At 36.1% G+C, this 18409-nt stretch overlaps 1 protein-coding gene across 1 annotated transcript in view; it reads right to left on the reverse strand.

Moving 5' to 3' along the window:
* Window positions 1-14968, reverse strand: part of MUC2 (mucin 2, oligomeric mucus/gel-forming) — a 56709-nt gene extending 41741 nt beyond the window's left edge. Inside the window, exons 1-20 of the mRNA XM_058848310.1 lie at window positions 14899-14968; window positions 13020-13284; window positions 10484-10598; window positions 10250-10340; window positions 9762-9871; window positions 9325-9541; window positions 8775-8900; window positions 7967-8084; window positions 7506-7644; window positions 6856-6966; window positions 5791-5860; window positions 5289-5426; window positions 4733-4897; window positions 4069-4163; window positions 3063-3193; window positions 2157-2408; window positions 1548-1600; window positions 1167-1276; window positions 605-756; window positions 34-172 (exon numbers count right to left, since the gene is read on the reverse strand). Coding sequence (XP_058704293.1) covers window positions 34-172; window positions 605-756; window positions 1167-1276; window positions 1548-1600; window positions 2157-2408; window positions 3063-3193; window positions 4069-4163; window positions 4733-4897; window positions 5289-5426; window positions 5791-5860; window positions 6856-6966; window positions 7506-7644; window positions 7967-8084; window positions 8775-8900; window positions 9325-9541; window positions 9762-9871; window positions 10250-10340; window positions 10484-10598; window positions 13020-13284; window positions 14899-14968 — 2667 coding nt within the window. The remainder of the gene's footprint in view (window positions 1-33; window positions 173-604; window positions 757-1166; window positions 1277-1547; window positions 1601-2156; window positions 2409-3062; window positions 3194-4068; window positions 4164-4732; window positions 4898-5288; window positions 5427-5790; window positions 5861-6855; window positions 6967-7505; window positions 7645-7966; window positions 8085-8774; window positions 8901-9324; window positions 9542-9761; window positions 9872-10249; window positions 10341-10483; window positions 10599-13019; window positions 13285-14898) is intronic.
* Between the last annotated feature and the right edge of the window lie 3441 nt (window positions 14969-18409).

Here is an 18409-nt window from a genome sequence, read left to right on the forward strand (position 1 = left end):
AAATTCCTTTGCAGCCCTCCTGATGAGAATTACCTGAGTAGCCACATATTCACAGCTCCCATCAAAGTCATAGAATTTCCCATCGAAAGTGTTATAGTGGCCACTTCCATATATCATACAAGTCCCATAGCACACATCATCAGTGCATTCCCAAACCCCTTTATGGCAGGTGCTAGAAGAGAGCAGAGAAGTCGAATTTTCAGACGTCGCCAAGAGTGTGTGGTTTGAAAAACTGCAGAACAAACCAAGCAGCTGTCTGATATAACATTAATAATGTACAAAATATCCAAGCTTCAATTGTTTAGCCTGTTTTTAAGCCTTTAAGCCATGATTTTTACTCTGTTGAACTACAATCTTTAGATCTGATAGCATTTATTTTTTAAAAATTAGTTTTCCCAACAAGAGATGCCTACTGTAAACAGACGTAACTCCTACTCCCATACTTTCAGCAGAATTTGTATTTTCAAAGATAGCAATAAGTATTCCTTAAAATTAAGGATGATACTTCCAGCTTTTGCAGCTACTGTAGTACATAAGCCTAGACAGGACTATGAATATACTGCATAGAATATATTTGAGAAGAGAGCATTCACTTATAACCCACCAGGTATTGCAGTCCACTTTTATCTTGCCTCCAGAAGAATACCACTCATTGTTATGAATGCATGGGCAATCTTTTTGCTCAACACAGCCCCCTCTGCCATCATCAAATAGACCTTCAGGACACACACAGCCTGAGACACACTCCGTCTGGAACTAAGGAATATAAGGAGAAATGGTTATCTTATGACAAAGCACTGCATCTTAATTCCACTTCTTCACAAGCAGTCTTTAAATAAACTCTGTTTACAACCACACAGTCTAATATTGATTAGTTTTATAAGGTTCTTTTTTTTTCTTTTCTTTTTTGATTGTCTAAGAACCCACATTCTTTTTCAGTTGGAAATGATGACTCTACTAAAGACAGTAAAAAGTAAGAGGATAGGGAAACCATAAGTGGAATCATTGTGAAAATGGCAACAGATTAATATAATGGGGGAGAAAAGAAGGGTAGATTAAACCAAAGAGAAATAAATGGTTAGTTACAACTGTATTTGCTGTGTAGCACCATGTGTAAAGACTACAGAATAAACAAAGCAAGACACAAAGAAAAGTTGAATACTTACATGATCAGTTTGAGGAGTATGACAGCTAAGTTGTAGAGGTGTTTGCGACGTCCACTTTGAGGATGCATTGCAGTCAAAGTATGTCTTGTTGGAAGAACATTCTTTTCCACCTGAAAGGTACATTGTTGCTTTAGATCAACCAAGACAATGCAAAAGTAATGTGAGTGAAAGGTGGTAGTTTCTGAGACAGAAATCTCAGTCTATCCTTATGAGAAAAGTAGGCTCATTGAAGAGAGAACAAAGTGAGAATGTGTTACTGTTTTACATAAAGAGAAAAAAACACACAAAACAAGTAAATGGAAAATTCAAAAGGAAAGAAGGTTTGGGTTGGGACGTTCATCATGGGTTTTATTCTAGTTTAGTTTATAGAATGTCACTTACTTCTCATTCTTATTTTCACTGAAGTGCACTGGATCTTCGCATTTCGGCAAACACTAGAAAAGTGAAGTAAGTAGAAATTAAAAAAAAAAAGCAAGATCAAGATGTTAAATTTAAGTCTAAGGATTTGTTTATATAAATTTATATATTTATATATAATATATAATATATAATATATAATATATAATATATAATATATAATATCTAATATATAATATATAATATAAAATATATAATATATATTATATATTATATATTATATATTATATATTATATATTATATATTATATTATATTATATATAATTATAAATATAATTATATATAATTATATATATAATTTATTATTAGTTTATATAAAAAGCCTTATTAACACTGCAGGTTCAGAATAACATTTATCTGTGAAGGCTAGTACTCACACCTCCAAAGCAAGTTGCACATCTCAATTATTGATACATTGCATTGCAACAGGATAATGCTTTGCTCAGCAAAAAGATGCTGTGAAATGCATTACAAATACCCATTAAAGTACCAAAAAACCTAAGCACCTTACACCTAATAAGCAATTTTAAAGGGCTTTTTCTCCACAAACAAGAAGCCAAAATAAAACATACCAGCGTTCTCCATCTTTTGTGAAATATTCACCAGGTTCCAGGTATGATCCCTTGTAATAACATGGGCACTGGGAGATGGGCACACAGTTATCATGCTTATCCAAGTACGTATTGGGTGGGCAGCCACAGCCATCCACAGGAGCAAAGTCTTGCAAACAATACTTTTCACCATCAGCAAGGGAACGACAGGTTTGCTGGCACATTGTAAGATTGTAAAGGAAGACTTGATTTCCTGGGCAAGAAGATGCTTCACTGCCTGGAGGGGAAAAAAGACAAACTGATAATTAAAGAATGCAGGATGGACAATTTGGCATTGAAATTTCCATTTTGGTTTCTTTGGCTGTGCTGAATGTAGTGATAAAAACATTCCCTTAGACCTTATTAAAGTACAAAATTATCAGAAGTCACAAGTAACACTAATCTAATTTTACCAGTTGAAGACCTAATTTTAACTGCTACTAACAGTTTCTACTTTCATACCCCTATTTATTTCACATACTGATAATCAGATACAGAGCACAATACAATAAACTTCCAGTCTCAAACATACTGAATTGTTGATGAAAAGCAAGCATGATCAGAAAGAAAGACATTGATAAACAAATGCATGGTAAAAGCCCTGATGGCTGGGATTCCATTAATAAATGGAATTATAATAGAAAGACTGGGGAAAGAAGGTGAAAGGTAAAAATATTGATTTCTACTTTTAAGTATAAAACTTCCAAATTACATCTGAAGAATATAACATGAATGAGTAAACTTTATCAGCATTGTCTTTTTTAGGTCCCTTAGACATTTCTAAGATACTCCAAATCCCTTAACAGTGAGATCGCTGACAAACAAATTAAGAGAGAGCCTCTTATTTCTCATGGTTAATTATTTCTACAGGGATTACTCTTCCACTACTTACTGCAGACACTCTTTCTCCAGTCTCCCAGTATGATCCCTTTGAAAGCACAGGCTCTTGAGTAAGAGGATAGGGCAGCACACAAACATTCTTCATTGTCTTCACAGAGGCAGGTGTCATATTTACATTTCTGATAAAAAAGAACAAAAGGGTCTTTAAGTCATTAAATCAATGGGCAATTGCAACTTGATTGCTACAAAATGTCCTGTTTTCCTGATGTTGTTTGTATTAATTCCCATGACCAGAGAACAATGGAAGGAATGGAGAAAGACCAGAAAGTTAAAGTGCTGCTTTATTTAATACACAATGAAAATATTTGGATGTTCATTCTAACATAAGCCAAGCCTCTTCAATCTTTAAAAATTAGTCAGCCTCCTAAGAGCACCTTTTTTAAAGGATATTGATACCATTTGTTCTCAGTTACTAATTAGAAATGCAGAGATCCACAAAAACTAGAATAATAAAGGCAAAATATTAACCAGGTCTATGAAGACCTTTACAAAGTTTGAACTTACACTGACTTCCAAGTATAAGCAATGATTTTGGAATTCCTTTTCCTCAGGTAAGCCTCACTTACTGCTCAACAGAGATGAGCATGGAAATCATGAAAATGATTTGGTGTTACATTCCAACCAGTATGTCGTTGGAATGTTCCCCTCAACTTTACAGAAACTAATGTTTAAGGGTAGGCTTAGACTGTGTACATGTGCAACTCTTGAATCTTCTTTTCAGTCCAAATATCCAAGATAATAAAAGTGTACATGAAATACAAAACATAAGAAAGCAAAAGAAAAAAATGTACATTTTTATTCAGCAGCAGCCCATAAGGATCTCATCATATTAGATACTTTGGATGCTATGCTGCTTGAATCTGTCAATGCAAAAACTTCAGCATCTCTTATGGACAAGATACCCACTGATATTTCAAATGTTCAAACAATGATAAATATCTACACTTAACTATCTGAAATAATGTAGTACTAAAAGAGTGTAAAATTACAGTACCTTATAGTATTCTGAAGGATCAATGGCTAAGTGACATCTTGCAAAAGGACCCTTTGGGTTTCTCAGCAAAGAGCACCAATGCTCAGCATAATTTGCTGAAAAAAAAAAGATAATTTCATCACCTTTCCTTATCTTCTTTGTGCCAAGCCTACTTACGCTGACACATAAATGGAGTGCAACAATACAAATGAGAGAACTGTGTGCATTTTGGGTAGTGGAGAAACTACATGCAATCACCATACATGTACTTCTAATCCTTCATTCAGAGACATGCAATCATAAAATCAAAAATTGCACCATACTTTTGCAACTTGTACACATGGAATTGTGTACAACTTCTTCCATTTGGGGACCATAAAGCTAAGTTAAACATAAAGATAGATAATGCTAGGAGATACAACCTGTCTTTGCAGAAAAGACAAATTAATGATTGTTTTTCTCATTCTTCCACCCAAGGATTCTTTTACAATTACCCCTTAAATATTCACGTTAGTTTGATGAAGTGCTTGTATGTATACCTACTTGCATATATTAATAATTTTACAGTCCTGTAAAAAAATCTTCAATGTCCCACTACAACTCTTACACGCCTGTTGCAGTAACGCATAGCAGACACTGCTCATCCTGGCAGAAGACGACCATCTGACTTATTAAATGTGCTTACCACTTTCAATGCTGAGACTGCAGGGGTCTTCCAGCTTTTCTACCTGGTCTGTGCAGGTGGACTGAGCCTTCCATGTGTTAGCAAAGGCAGATCCTGTAGCCTCAATCAGACCACTAGTTGTTCTAAAGTCATCACCTTCCATTCCATTGAAGTTTCCACAAAGACCTATTTGAGAACAAGGTAAAAATTTCACATAAGCATTACTTATTCCATACTATATCTGTGCTTCAAGAGATTACTATCCTAGCCCATATTTTTTATGCTTTCTGATGATGTTGAAACCACAAAGTACACCAAAAAATTCGTTTTGTGGATAGTTAAAATTTAAACTGAATACAAAAGTAAGGAATATTCTAAAAAACATCTATGTACTGACACCAGAGTGATAGGTAATTTCAATATCAAAAAATAAAAACCCATTTCTAGTCTGCTTGATTCAATTTTCTTTCAGTTTTCTCCCCTTGAATCAACAAGTAGCATGAGTAATCCTTCATAAAGAGTGATTATTCAGCTGTGAAACAGCACAGCTTTGCTTCGCATTTGCATAGACACTTGCCTTGAAGTTTTCCTTTAACTGATTGATCCACAGTCACAAACAGCTGCATGACTTGAAACAGCTGGATCTGCATCTGAAGCCCAAAAGAAGTTTGTACAACAAGGTAGCTGGAAGATGGCTTGAATACTGAGAAGCTGGCTGAAAAACAAAACATGAACTGTTGTAGTAAACAGACACACAGGCTGCCAAAAGCCAAAGCACTTCTTATTAGATTCTCATGTATCACCCAGTATGAAATCTCTGATACCAGGATCACATTAATAATTATTTTCCTTTAAAAATCACTGACCAACTGGATATGATGCTGGTCCTCACAAATTTAACAAGTTTATTTCTTATATTGACTGATCTATGGGATCAGAACCAAATGAGAAAGTCCACGCCATGTAACCAGGTTTGGAAAGTGCTAAATACCTCTATTCCACTTTTGCCTCTGTAAAAATACATCCCTACATGAGAAGTCGGGTGTGTGCCACTTGACATACAAGGCTGTGTCCCTTACCTGACACATGAGGCACATTGACTGTCATCTCATTCAGGAGCACGCTACCGTCTGATCTGAAAACCACCACCTGTGTAATGGCAAACAGAATCAATGAGGTTTCAGGGACTGAGGAAAATGAACCAATACAAAGAAAATTAACAGGAAGTGCATTTGACACATTTAGGCTTTATCTAGAACTCCAAATTTTTGAAAGGAAAAATCTATCTGAAAATTGAACCTGGAAGCAGCCCTAGAGGGTATATGTAAGGTTTCGTCTTGCTATTCAGTGTTTCTCTTACATCTGCCTACAAGAATTCACAGCAATAATGGAAGGAAAAACTCATTTATAATGGGAATTTTGGTTTCAGCAGGTAAAAGAAAATATTAGGTCTTCAGAATCTGTAGCAAGTTCCTATTCCTTATTAAAGCATGTGCTACAGCTTCTGTGTGATGGTTAATATGATTCTGACATGGTAAGAAAGCAGTTTATTAAACTTCCTCGGATGCTACTCTGTACATATAGAAACATAAAATTATTGGATCCTGATTTGGTTTTCTTATGTTCTATTAATGCCAGCAAGAACAAGGAAATCCATAAATATGTGAAGAAAATCATGTGTATATGTATGTAAATTACACATATAGTCTATATATTCTCATAAACAAAGAATACTAAAGTGAATATTTGAGAAGGTTGGATTGTATCACCGTTCAAAGACAGTCTTTTTCTTCTGAAAAAGACTCAATTAGATCTACAAAATCATATCCGAATTAAGAAAAAAACTATGAGGGAGAGAAGAATGCTACTCTTCTCTGCAGACACCTGGAATTTTGTGAGAATAATCATATTGCACAGAGCAGAGGAAAGAGGGAGGGGAAATGTCAGTTGTTTTGAGTCTTATCTTTACTTAAGTTTAGGTTTATTTTGAATTCTCAAGGCAGAAACCTGAGCTGTTTGTCAACCTGCCTGAGGTTCCTTATCTCTCCACAGTAATGACTCCAGAAGAAAAAAGTATTCACCCACATTAAGGGAAATACGCTAATTTCCAACATATCTAGCAGAATCCACAGAACAGCACTTACATTCTTTTTGTTATCCACTAACAGCACAACATTCTTTAAGCAGGTCTGCTTGTCCGTGGAACCACAGGGAGCCAGCTCTGCCAGGAGAGCATAACTTTCATTTGCAGTATCCTACAGTCACAGGGAAAGAAGTTTCCATTTGTCAAATTAAAAATCTCATGAGATGATTTCCACAACGAAGACTAAATTCATCAGTCATATTATAACCTTCTTCGCTCAAGATTTTCCTCATTCTCTAGGAGAATGGACACCAGATATTTTAGGGATGAATGAAACAGCTGCCTACCTCTTTTCCCTCCCTGACTTTGACTCAGAAATAGGTATTACAGAAGTGGCCAAGAACGTCTAATCCTGACACCTTTTGACTTCTTAAATACAAAGGACTCCGCTGGATAATGACTGCATAGGCAGTCTTCTATTTCACTGAGTTCATCACCCATCGCAGTAAGTCCCCAGCTTCCCCTTAGGGCTATTACAGCTAAATCCCGAATTTTCTTGTACAACTTCCAGCATTTCTGCTTTCCTTGCCTTATGGAAGTGGCCTTATGGAATGTGCTTCATTCTACAAGAGAGCATCCCCACAGTACACAGTACACAGTACACAGTACACAGTACACAGTACACAGTACACAGTACACAGTACACAGTACCTTGGCCAACACATAATAGCAGTCTCCATGGAAGGTGTACTTCTTCCCATCAAAGGTGGTAATATGGGAACCTCCTTCCACTGAGCATGTGCCTGGGCAGGGTAAATCTTTGCAGGTCCATCTGCCTGAATTACAGGTGCTATAAACAGACAAATAATACAAAAAATGCTTGTAGTTGTTACAGGAGCTGGCATCACTGAAAGTATCTGTGTATCTGGCAACCAGCAAGCTATTCCCAGGTGTTTTAGAACTGTATCCTTGACCATTTCCTTGAGATTTTCCCTCTGACATATGCCATAGAATCAAGAAAACTTTTCAGAAATTTTGTTCTGTAGACATGCAACATAAACATCAAATTCAGAGTCTTTTCAGGCCATTTGTTATGACCAACTGGTAATTTGAAAAATGCAAACCCATTTACAATCATTCAAAGACATGCGTCAAACAACTAGAATCCTTACCATTCTTCACATTCTTTGGAAATGCTTTCTCCAGGTGCATACGCCTTTCCACCGTGTTTGCAGTGGCACTGGCTAACAGGGATGCAGCCTTTTTCACTGATATCATCATACACAGTTCCTATAAAATACAACATCAAATATTGCAGCTCTTTTTCAAATAAGCAATTTCCACAGAGGAAAAACTCTAATTTTCCACACAGGCTGAGTTTATCTAAATTGTGAAGAATACTGTCTCTATTTTTTTTAATATAAGACAGATGGAAAGCACTTCTATTCAGCTTTGAAAATCCAAGCCTGTTTATTTATAACTATACATAGATAAAAAGGTTATTGCAAGCATATAAGAACAATCTCAGAATGTCATATGTTTAGATTTTTAGTCTTTTTGTCTGTGAAGATTACCACTGCAATCTTCTCTCCTAAAGTTAAGATTGACGGCAAGCCTGAGAATTTTACTTGCTGTCCCTCATTGCCACTCTCTGGGCAAATTATGTCCATTGTCTCCTTTGTCTCAGAACTATTCAATTTAAAATGCATTATTTACTATATAGTATCAAAATCCCACTAGTTGAGAATTAAAAAGCAGGTTTTTAATGTGTTCATATGTTTGAACTAAAAAATAATTGATTAATTAATCAATTACTACCTCCTTAGAAAATTTTACAGTTATGTTCCTCTAGGGGGGGAAATAAGGAGTATCACTTCTCGTTTCTAAGATATTATTTGACTACATGTAGTATTTTAGTATGACTCCTTTAGCCAGGGCTCTTGCTTTTGTCCCAGATGCAACAGCTAGAATAGCACTTGCCTTCAGGGCAGAAACAGCCATCCATGTAGTGCTCCTCACAAAGGCTGCTGATCTCCAAGTGTGAGCAAGTATCCATGCAGGGTGAGCTGCTTTCTCTATAGACCATAGTAGCAGGACAGCTCTTGGCTGAAAGAATAAGAAAGACACCATGAGTTATTTGACTTAAGTCCATCATTCCTGAAACCCACAAATCATACGCCCTTCAAGTCAGTGGTGTCTCAAGCCAGACTCCACATGGAAAAGCATGTTCATCTAGTTCTGAACTGGTTTTTATATTTACTTCTTTTGCTTTCAAATTGATCAAATTATTCCCATCTCCTGCAGCATCAAATCTTAACTTTTTTTAATGGGAGCAGAATGTGCTGAAAAATATTTCTTAATAGCAAAAGTAACAGAAGGAAAAAAAAGGGAGAACATCATATTTTTAGCACTACCAGTATGAAATTTATAATACATGCCAACAGTTTTGCGAAGAAGTAATGAATTTAAATTTCATGGTTCTACATGCATGAAACATTTGGATCTTTGTAAAATTTGTGTAGCTGCTTACGGCAAAAGTTCTGTGTCCTCCATTCTCCTGGGCGGCCACCTGCGTGTGAACACTGGCGGGAATACTCAGAGATGGTGCTGCAGAGGCAGAAGGAGTCCTCCTTCCCATTACAGGCACACTTGTCCTGCATGCAGGCTTGGATGTACATTTCCAAATTTAGACGTAGCCGACAGTCAGCAAATGCAGGGGAAGTCAGCAACCTCTGACACTCATCACGCTGAGGAGGAAGGTGAATAATGTTTAAGAGATTTTTAAGCATTTGAGCTTCTGGACATTTCTTATCTTGAAAAAAACCTGTTATCTTCTGAACAGCTAAGAAAAAGTAACCATTTATCCTGGAAGGGAGAGTCCTTCCAGCTCCTTGCAACTAACTCCCTGCTGCACAAGGATGTCTCCATGTGCCCATGTAAATAAAGTTCACCACAAGAAATACCTACATGCTCATTACAGCTTGGAAGAGCCTGAGTTTCATCTGGATCTTCACATTTGGCATTGGGTTTGCTGATCTTCTGCATGTTCCCATATGTAATTGAGTTGTAGCTTGCATCTATGAGAAAAAAACATAAAGAGAACTTTCTGAGCTCCAAAAATTGACAAGGAGCACCTGATTCCTGAAACTCTATTGATTAAGGGAAACAGTTACTATGATACCAAAGATGCCTGTCAGACACAGGTACCTGCTCCGAATGATGTCTAACTGTGCTCAAAAATGTAAAGGGGAAACAGGAAAAGAAGGCTAGTAAAGAACAAAAAGATTAATCTGGAACAGAATAAATTTAGATCAGGAATGCAGCACTGGAACTTAATGTTTAGTCTGGGGCAATCACAGAAACTTCTCAAGTGAAATTTGCTCTCCTGTGTTTCCATGCACAGGGCTTGTCAGCCTATCTTCAGTGACAGCTGTCAGTATGGTGGGATGACACACCTCCACTGATGAACTCATTGTAGATTTGAATTCCATTGTAATCCCCACAGAGACCACAGGTATGGTTATTAAATTTGTTGTCCAGCTCCACCTAAATAACAACAAGAAAAAAGAAAAACGTAAACTTTTTTACCTCCTTTTCTCCCCTCCCTTTTTTTTTTTTTCCTACTGAGATAGAGAAATATCCCAGGAAACCCAGGAAATACCAATTAAAAATACTTTGATCATACATACCATCAGGGCATCCTGCTGGTTCCACATCAAAACCATGCCTAATTTGGCATAAATCTTGGTGTAAATTTCATTGCTCTCAATAAGGACACCAGAGGTGTAGTAAGGTGTCTTCACACTAGAAGAAAATCACAGACCTTGCATTAGTTAGGAAACCTAAAGGTGAATGTCTGTAAGAAGCCAAATACCACAAGGAATAGAGAAACTAGTCTGACTAGCTGATCCTAACTGCACAGGATGCCTTGTTTTAATGAGGCATAAAGTCTTCTCTTTCTGACACTTGGGACAATAACTCATTGCAAAAACTCATTTAAAAGGCAAAGCAATTTAAGAGGAAAAGCTTACCCAACACTTCGGGCTCTTTAACTCAAAAAAACCCAAAATGTCAGACGTCTTTAAATTAATCAAAGAAAAACTATCATCACTGTGGTATTAACAGAGGATGTTCAAACACTCACTAATAATTTACATCAATGAAACAAGCTACAACATAATTTACAGTGTTTCTTTACCAAAATATCTCAGCCAATTCAGAGAGAATCAATGTTCCATTGCAAGGAACTGCCTCCTTAAGAGAGAGTTCAGAATGCAATGGCAGTTACAGGGACTGCCAAAAAAATTTTGAAAAGAAAGGAGAATGTTAAGAGGAATTCAGTAGCTCTTTCAGTAGTTAGCTACTTAGTTTTAAGTGTACAGGACTGAGCTTATTAATGGTGACAGAAGACAGTTTGCAGAGGGCTGAGCGTAGATATTTTTCTGTGATAACAATTCATGTCTTACAAGTAAATCGAACTGCTGAATTTCATTCAGCAATAAAAGGATTGTGGCAGGCAGTCTTATCCTATAAAATCTAGAGGACTAGAGTCTGTTCAAACAGCAGTAATGTAAACTGGAATCCAATCAAAATAAGTGGTTAATTTTGTACAGATTAATCAATGTAATTTCTATCCATCAGGATTCATGCATGTGTATGCACATCTCTTAACTAATCTCTTGACTGGGAGAGCTTTATCTCCTAATTTTTTGTCACTAGGGTTTTTACAGCTATTTACATCAGACATTTTTTAACGTGTCCAAATGACTTACACATCTAGGTAAAAACTCAGAGATCATTATTTCTGCTTTTGACGGCATTGTTCATCAATAAACAATGAAGTCTTGATAGATTATGTTTCTTGAGGGGGAGCATAAAATCTTGGACATCTTTTCAGCTTTTAAATATCACAGAATGGAATATTTATCTTTTTTTCTAATAGTAGGACATTCAATCAATCAGTGGATCAGGTACCTGAAGGCTAATCCATACACTTTTTTACTTCACAGTTTTCACTTCAGCACTGCAAAATGCTATTTTACATGACATTTGATCATTTATCATTTCAGGATCAATACGGAAAATTAAGTTCTACAAAAAAATAAATTCAATCCAAGCAGAAAAACCTGTTCAGCAGGGATCTGTTGTTTTATGACAGTAAAATTTATCTAGACAAAAATGGCTCGGTTTAAGAGAAACAATTTTAAAAGGACTTCTAACTTGTTTTTCATGGAGTTCTTTTTAAGACTTGAGTACACAATTAAGAGCTTTTTCAATTTGAGGCAAGAATTAATTTTTTGTAACTTTCTTTCATTTTGTCATGCATTCTAACATGATTTTTGGAAAACTGAATGTTACCTTCAACCTTTGAACATATTTTCATTGCAGTGGCTTGCGAACTTTAGAGCAAAAGTTGAATTTTGGGCAAAACTGAGTTCTCCAATGACAAATAAAAAGCTCTCTTTTTTTCAATTATGCTAAAACATACTAATTAACTCATGAAGCAACTCATGAGTTGCTTCAGAGTATAAATGCACACACTACAAGGATACATTAATGATAGGAAAGACTAGGTGAAGACACTACTTAGCATCAGTAACGGTGTCAGACAAGTTTCTTGTTTAATCATGTTATAGAAGGAGAAAAATAACACTGCTTAGTCTGAAAAAAGTACATATTGCCACAGATAAATTAGTGTAAATTTTGACCTGTGATATATCTATTAAACTCCCTTGAGAAATGGCCATCAGATCTTAAAGAATTATTAATGAAGATCAGAAAAAACTACCCTCTTCTCTCAGAAAATAAAAGGAAAAAAACACAGAGAAATGCATTTACTTTTCAAGGATTTGCTAGACCATCTGCTAAGGTAAAACTCAAGATGATGCTGTTAATAAAATGAAGTTATGTAATTTTAAAACAGTGAAAAATCTGGCTCATAATCTGCACTGTTTTCTGCACAACTGGAAGAACAATTCACTCAAACCTATTCCTGACTTGCATTTAAATAATCCCTTATGCCAGTGTAGAAATGACAATTAAAACTAAAGCCCCTCGCCAAAGCAATTTTAATGCTGACTTTCAAAAAGATTTTTTTTTTGTTTGTCTCTGGAAATCCTTTGTAGCAGTTTCTCCAATGGTACACAGACAGTTGTATAAAGAATCAATTCTGCTTTTATCTTCCCAGCACATTTCTCTGAACACCATTATAGTAAAAGAACTTACATCCGCCCTTCCACTACAACCAGGTTTGGTTTGAGGTAGACCATTATATCCTTGATTTTCATCAGAATATACTGGATCTCAGGATGGCCATTGCTGTTGAGAGCACGCTGGATGTGGACAGAGAATTCCTTGTAAGCCTCTCGACAGTCGGAAACAAAATTGTACTCGCAAATGCCAGGGAACTGGTAGACGTCTCCATCAAAAGTTTTGAAATGGTTGTTTCCCCAAGTGCTGCAGACATAGTGGCCATGGCTTCTTGTCCTTCCTGTTAAGTGATGAAAAAGAAATAGAGATGAAAAGAAGTGCAAGAAATGCTCTAGTGTTAAAAAAGGTAAGTGTTTCATTTTACAGTAGGAGCCACTTGCAATTATGTGCACAGTGATTCCATAGATTTCAAGCCTGATCAAGTATCTGCCAGGTCAACAAAAAATATTAAAATCTTTAAAGGTGAATAAGATATTAGTAAATAATTCTGAGACCAGGGTATATCCTATAATCCTCACTAAGGAGAAGGAACTTATCTGCATGAGGTGAGGAAACTTAATACTGACCACTAACTTGGTTTCTGTGCCAAGCATATGATTTTTTTCTGAATCACAGTATTATTTTTATCAATATTAAATTTTTCCAAGAACCATCTTCTTCCCTGGTGCAACATGTACTAGAAACAAAACAGGTGGGAAACGAAGAAAGTACTACCTACTCTGGAAGGCAAATAGTTTAAAGGTTATGAAAGGGCTTGTGCACAACAGGAGATTTCATTGAATTATTTATTTTCCTAAAAGCAATAGTGATTCCTATTGCTGCAAGACAGAAATTTTTCAGAAGATAGGTCAGAAAATAGCCATAGTAGGAGGAGAAAAATAAAAAAGTTTTTGCAATAGCAAAATATGAAGATGATTTGTTCCTTTCCCTGCCATCTATACCAACAAATAATACAAATTAACACAATATCTGATGAATCTCCAGATACTGTAAGTTAGGGGCAAATCATAAAAGCTGAGCCTCCTTGGGAATCTTGATATATCTCTCATCTTCACAAGATTTTCTTGGATCATTTAACATGAGAAAGCAAAACTACTAAGAACACCTCTAGGTAACTATACTTTGACGGTATCAATCATACCAGATACATCCAGCCAAGCAGGAATGTTTCCCTCCCCAGAAGGAAGGCTACACAGAGATCCTCCCTTGAGCTCACAGCTGGAAGACCAAATCCAAGGTAAAGCTTTCATTGGTTGAATTCACTGCTGAATTCAAGACACAACAGACCAAGTTCAATAGCCCAAACCTGATCACTGGATATAGTTCATCACCATTTTCTCTAAAAAGCAGTTTTCAGTACGAGTGCTCCATTCCATTATTTCAAATTTTACGGCAAATACAGTAAGTTAGAGCTTTTGGAAAAGGATTTAAAATGTCCTAAATGACAAAATTAGCTTTTTTCAATGTTATTACATTCATTTTTGAAGACCAGCTTATGTTGTTCCAAAGTAACAGAAGACACAATCATCCATTTCCTTCATTGCTTTAAAAATGAACCTCTCAAAGTCTTACAGTTCCTTTCTGTCAAGTTGTTGCCATACCTAGTAAAGACTCAATGCATGGAAAGAAAAGCAACTCTGAAAGTATTTTCCAAGCATATCAAACTAGAAATCAATGCAGTAGATACAGGCACTAACTTCTCCAAAGAAAGTAGTATCTACCAATTTGGTCCACGCAATGCAGCCTCAATATTTGAAAGCTTAAGCAATTTAAGGCGTCCTCAAACTCCAGAATATTATTTAAACGGACTGCCTCATTCCAGCTCCACAGCGATATTTTAACTCTCTCCCTTTCCCAGGAGGCAATCTGCTACCATTCCATCTCTAGAACTTACCTTTCTTTATTTCATTAGCAGAGGAAAGAGCCAGCCAGAGGAGGAAGAGGCTGGCCACTCTTAGCCCCATGGTGGCTAAGGAGGGTGAATGGGAACTCCACTGGAAACTTGGCTTTTTATAATACCCACTGAGGCAATTGATTCTATCACAGGGAGGAGATTCAAAGGGAGGAGGCAAGAGGAGGGGTGAAAAAACAGATGTGATATTTGCAGAAGATAAGAAGTAAACAGACAATCATTTTTCACCATAAATGAAGGATTTCAGCATAAGGAAATAGTAAAATATTGATTCAGTAATCATGTAATTTTTTATTGCTCTATTTCATCTACAGGATGCTGTGCTTTTAAATCCTTCAAATGTTCACGCCAAGTTTAACCCTCAGCAACTCCCATAACAAACAGTGAATTTTGGGGTGGCTGAACAAAGAAATCGCTTGAAGACATTTTAAGGTGAGACCCTAAAATAAAGGCTTCAAAATCAAAGAATTTTTTCATTTTTCATCATCACATAGAATGATTTCTGTAAAAAATTAATTGATGCTTGTGAAGCTCTTAGTAATTAACAGTAACCCTTACAAATAAAATGGCACATCATGTGTTGTAAAATTATTTTGCAGGCATTTATTGGATTTCTTCAATTTTAAAAGCTCTTGGGAACATTTAAACCAAAATACTGCTCATACTGCATATTTTGCCCAAAACATAATTGAGACTGGGTGACACAGTAAGTTCAAGAATTTTACAGTAAAAGAGGTGCTCCTTCAAACCCTATCATGGTGCAACAGAATCTCCATCAAAGTTGGAGAGATTCTCACATAGTATTAGCTTTAGAGAAAAAGCGAAAAAAAGAAGGAAAAATGGAAAATATTACTGTCCTTAATCCCACTAAACATTCTTCTTCATTCTGGCTTACTTTTTACATAAATGATAAATTTACAGTCTGCTGTCACACATCAGATCCTACAAAAGCTATAGGATCAGCTTTGCTTTGTGCAGAGAAAGATGGGAGGGTCATTGGTAGAAGAAAGTAGAAAACAGAATCAGGAACCAGTTCAGAATGCTGCTTCAGAAATAGCAGATTTTCACATGCACATGATTTTGTGCTGAAAAGTTCCTTTGAGAAGGTCTTTCTGCAACTCTCTTCAGAATACAAAAGACAGGCTCCTTGAGGTTAAGCACACTTCCTTCAAGACATCTTGTAACACATCTACTTCACAGCATTAACAGGGTTTACTTCTTAAAGCTCCCAGCCCAGTCTCTACATTTTCTTGTCAAAAAAATTTCAATGCAGTGAACAGAAATCTGTAATCCTCTTGATCCTTTAAAATATTTCTTACTTTCATTAATTATATTACAAGTAGAACTTTTATATTTTTCAAAACATCAAGGAAACTCTTTACTTAGCCCTTTTGACTGCTCTAGTCAACTAGAAACATCCTCATCATAAAAGCATATTCTTTAGCTGATTTTTTTATTTAATAATTTTATCTCAACTATAGCCTAGACTCTATCTGAACATCTTCCTGTTTTCCTTCAATACATCTCAGAAGGTTTTAGATTTTTTTCTTTCTCTGTTTGAGAATACAAATTTGCACTTCTCTTACCCTTACATAGTGTATCACTCAATAATCCTGGCTGAAATTAAGTAGTAGCCCTTTTCTCCCTCATGAATCTAACACTGGAAGATTATAACTTTATTTTCCTTCTTGGAAAACAAAAATAAACCCAATAATAATTAGCAATAGTAATAATTACAATAATTACACATAGTAATAATATGTAATAATAATAGTAATAATTACAATAGTAATGGTTGGTTAGAGACAACCACTCATAGAAAACAAATTAAAAACACAGTCTACAGAGATCTTTCCTCAGTGGTTACTTTACCAGACTTAAGTTGTTATGATATCTCAGAGACATCTCCCAACTTGGAATTTTCTGTCTTTCATGCCACCAAAAATCTTAGTTTGGAAGTGTTTTCTAAAAACACTTAGGAGATTCCCAAAGGACTGTATTTTGAGCTTTTCTTTTCCTCCCCGTGTTTTTCTAGGTAGTCTCCTGGCTAGAACTATCACCTCAGAAGAAAAAGGGTTTCCATGACTTAATTCCTATACAGCAACTCCATGTACACAGCAAACCTGAACCCTTTTTAGATTAAAATGGATGTGTATGCTGACAGATGTAAGTTAGAAACTTGTATATTTTCTATTCAGGTTTCTTTGCCACAAAACTTCTAGATCCCGATGGAACCAGTCTCATTCATTTGTCAGGACTGGGAAAGGTCATCATCCTTCAACTGAAGTTGCACCATATCTCAGTTCAATGTGCCGGTATTTTTATCATTTTTATATATTCTGTGTAGGAGAAGAGCTATTTTTACCTAAGCACCTCTAAATTTTAGACTGATTTACTCTGCTCCAGCTTTGTCCTGCCTGTACAGGAAGCATGATTCCTTCTTGAGCTATAAAGTTACACAGGACAATTTTCCTTCTGCAGTCTTTGCTTCTCAGAGTGACCAACAACTTCCCACTGTCCATTGTTCTGACATATATGTGGCCAGCTGTGACATCCCAAACTGGGGAATGAGGAACATCAACATATCTTTAAGGAGTCAGACCACTCTTACAGAATTCACACTTGAGCTTACATGGCTGTGATGATCTGAAGAGAAATAAAGACAGATTCTTATCTCCAGAAATCTTAGGTATTTGTACTTTTGCTAGCATTAGAAGGTGTCCTAAACTATACTGTCTCTGTTTCCTTATTGACAGAAGGGTAATGATCCTGTCTACCATCTGTTTTATATGTCTTTCAGAAATAATCAGTCTTTGAGGTAGACATCAGAGCCTGGTTTATTTCTTGCTCAGCTACCTTAAAGGTTTTTAATCCAGAAGAACCTTACTGGTAATACACAGATAACATCTGTATGTATGCATTAATGTATTTACCATAAATTATTTGACAACCTGAAGTAACCAACCATTTTGCAGCAAAGCTAATTCCACTTCATCATTATTATTTTTGCCTCAAGCTTATATAAGTTATCTATACCTGAGCTGACCATTCTGTGGAACTTCATGCCATGCCTGCTTCTAGTCATCTTAATCAGAAGTCACCTTCCTCTTTCCAATTTCAGGTGTTCAGGTGCTTTTATTACCAAACATATTACTTATAATTCTGCATGCTGTCACTATGCAAGAGGCAGCAGAACTAGTGACGAGAAGAAGGATTTTCATATTTAGGTTCCACAGCTGAGTATTAACAGTTTCTTAAAATTCCTGAAACCCGTGAGTAGCAGTACAGCTTCCCATAAGCTTTCACTATATGTCTGACTTAGGAGCCCCAACACTAGTGCTACAACAATCACTGCTAAATTCCAAAGCATAAAAAAGAAAAGTTGGTTGCATGTCAAGTGTGTTTGTTATAGCAGCAGATGCAGAAACAGAGATAAAAGATGTGTTTTGAGTCATGGTTATGTCAATGCATTGTTTCCCTACCCTTAAACTTT

This window comes from Poecile atricapillus, chromosome 1, assembly GCF_030490865.1.
Source record: "Poecile atricapillus isolate bPoeAtr1 chromosome 1, bPoeAtr1.hap1, whole genome shotgun sequence".
In the NCBI taxonomy this organism is placed as follows: domain Eukaryota; kingdom Metazoa; phylum Chordata; class Aves; order Passeriformes; family Paridae; genus Poecile; species Poecile atricapillus.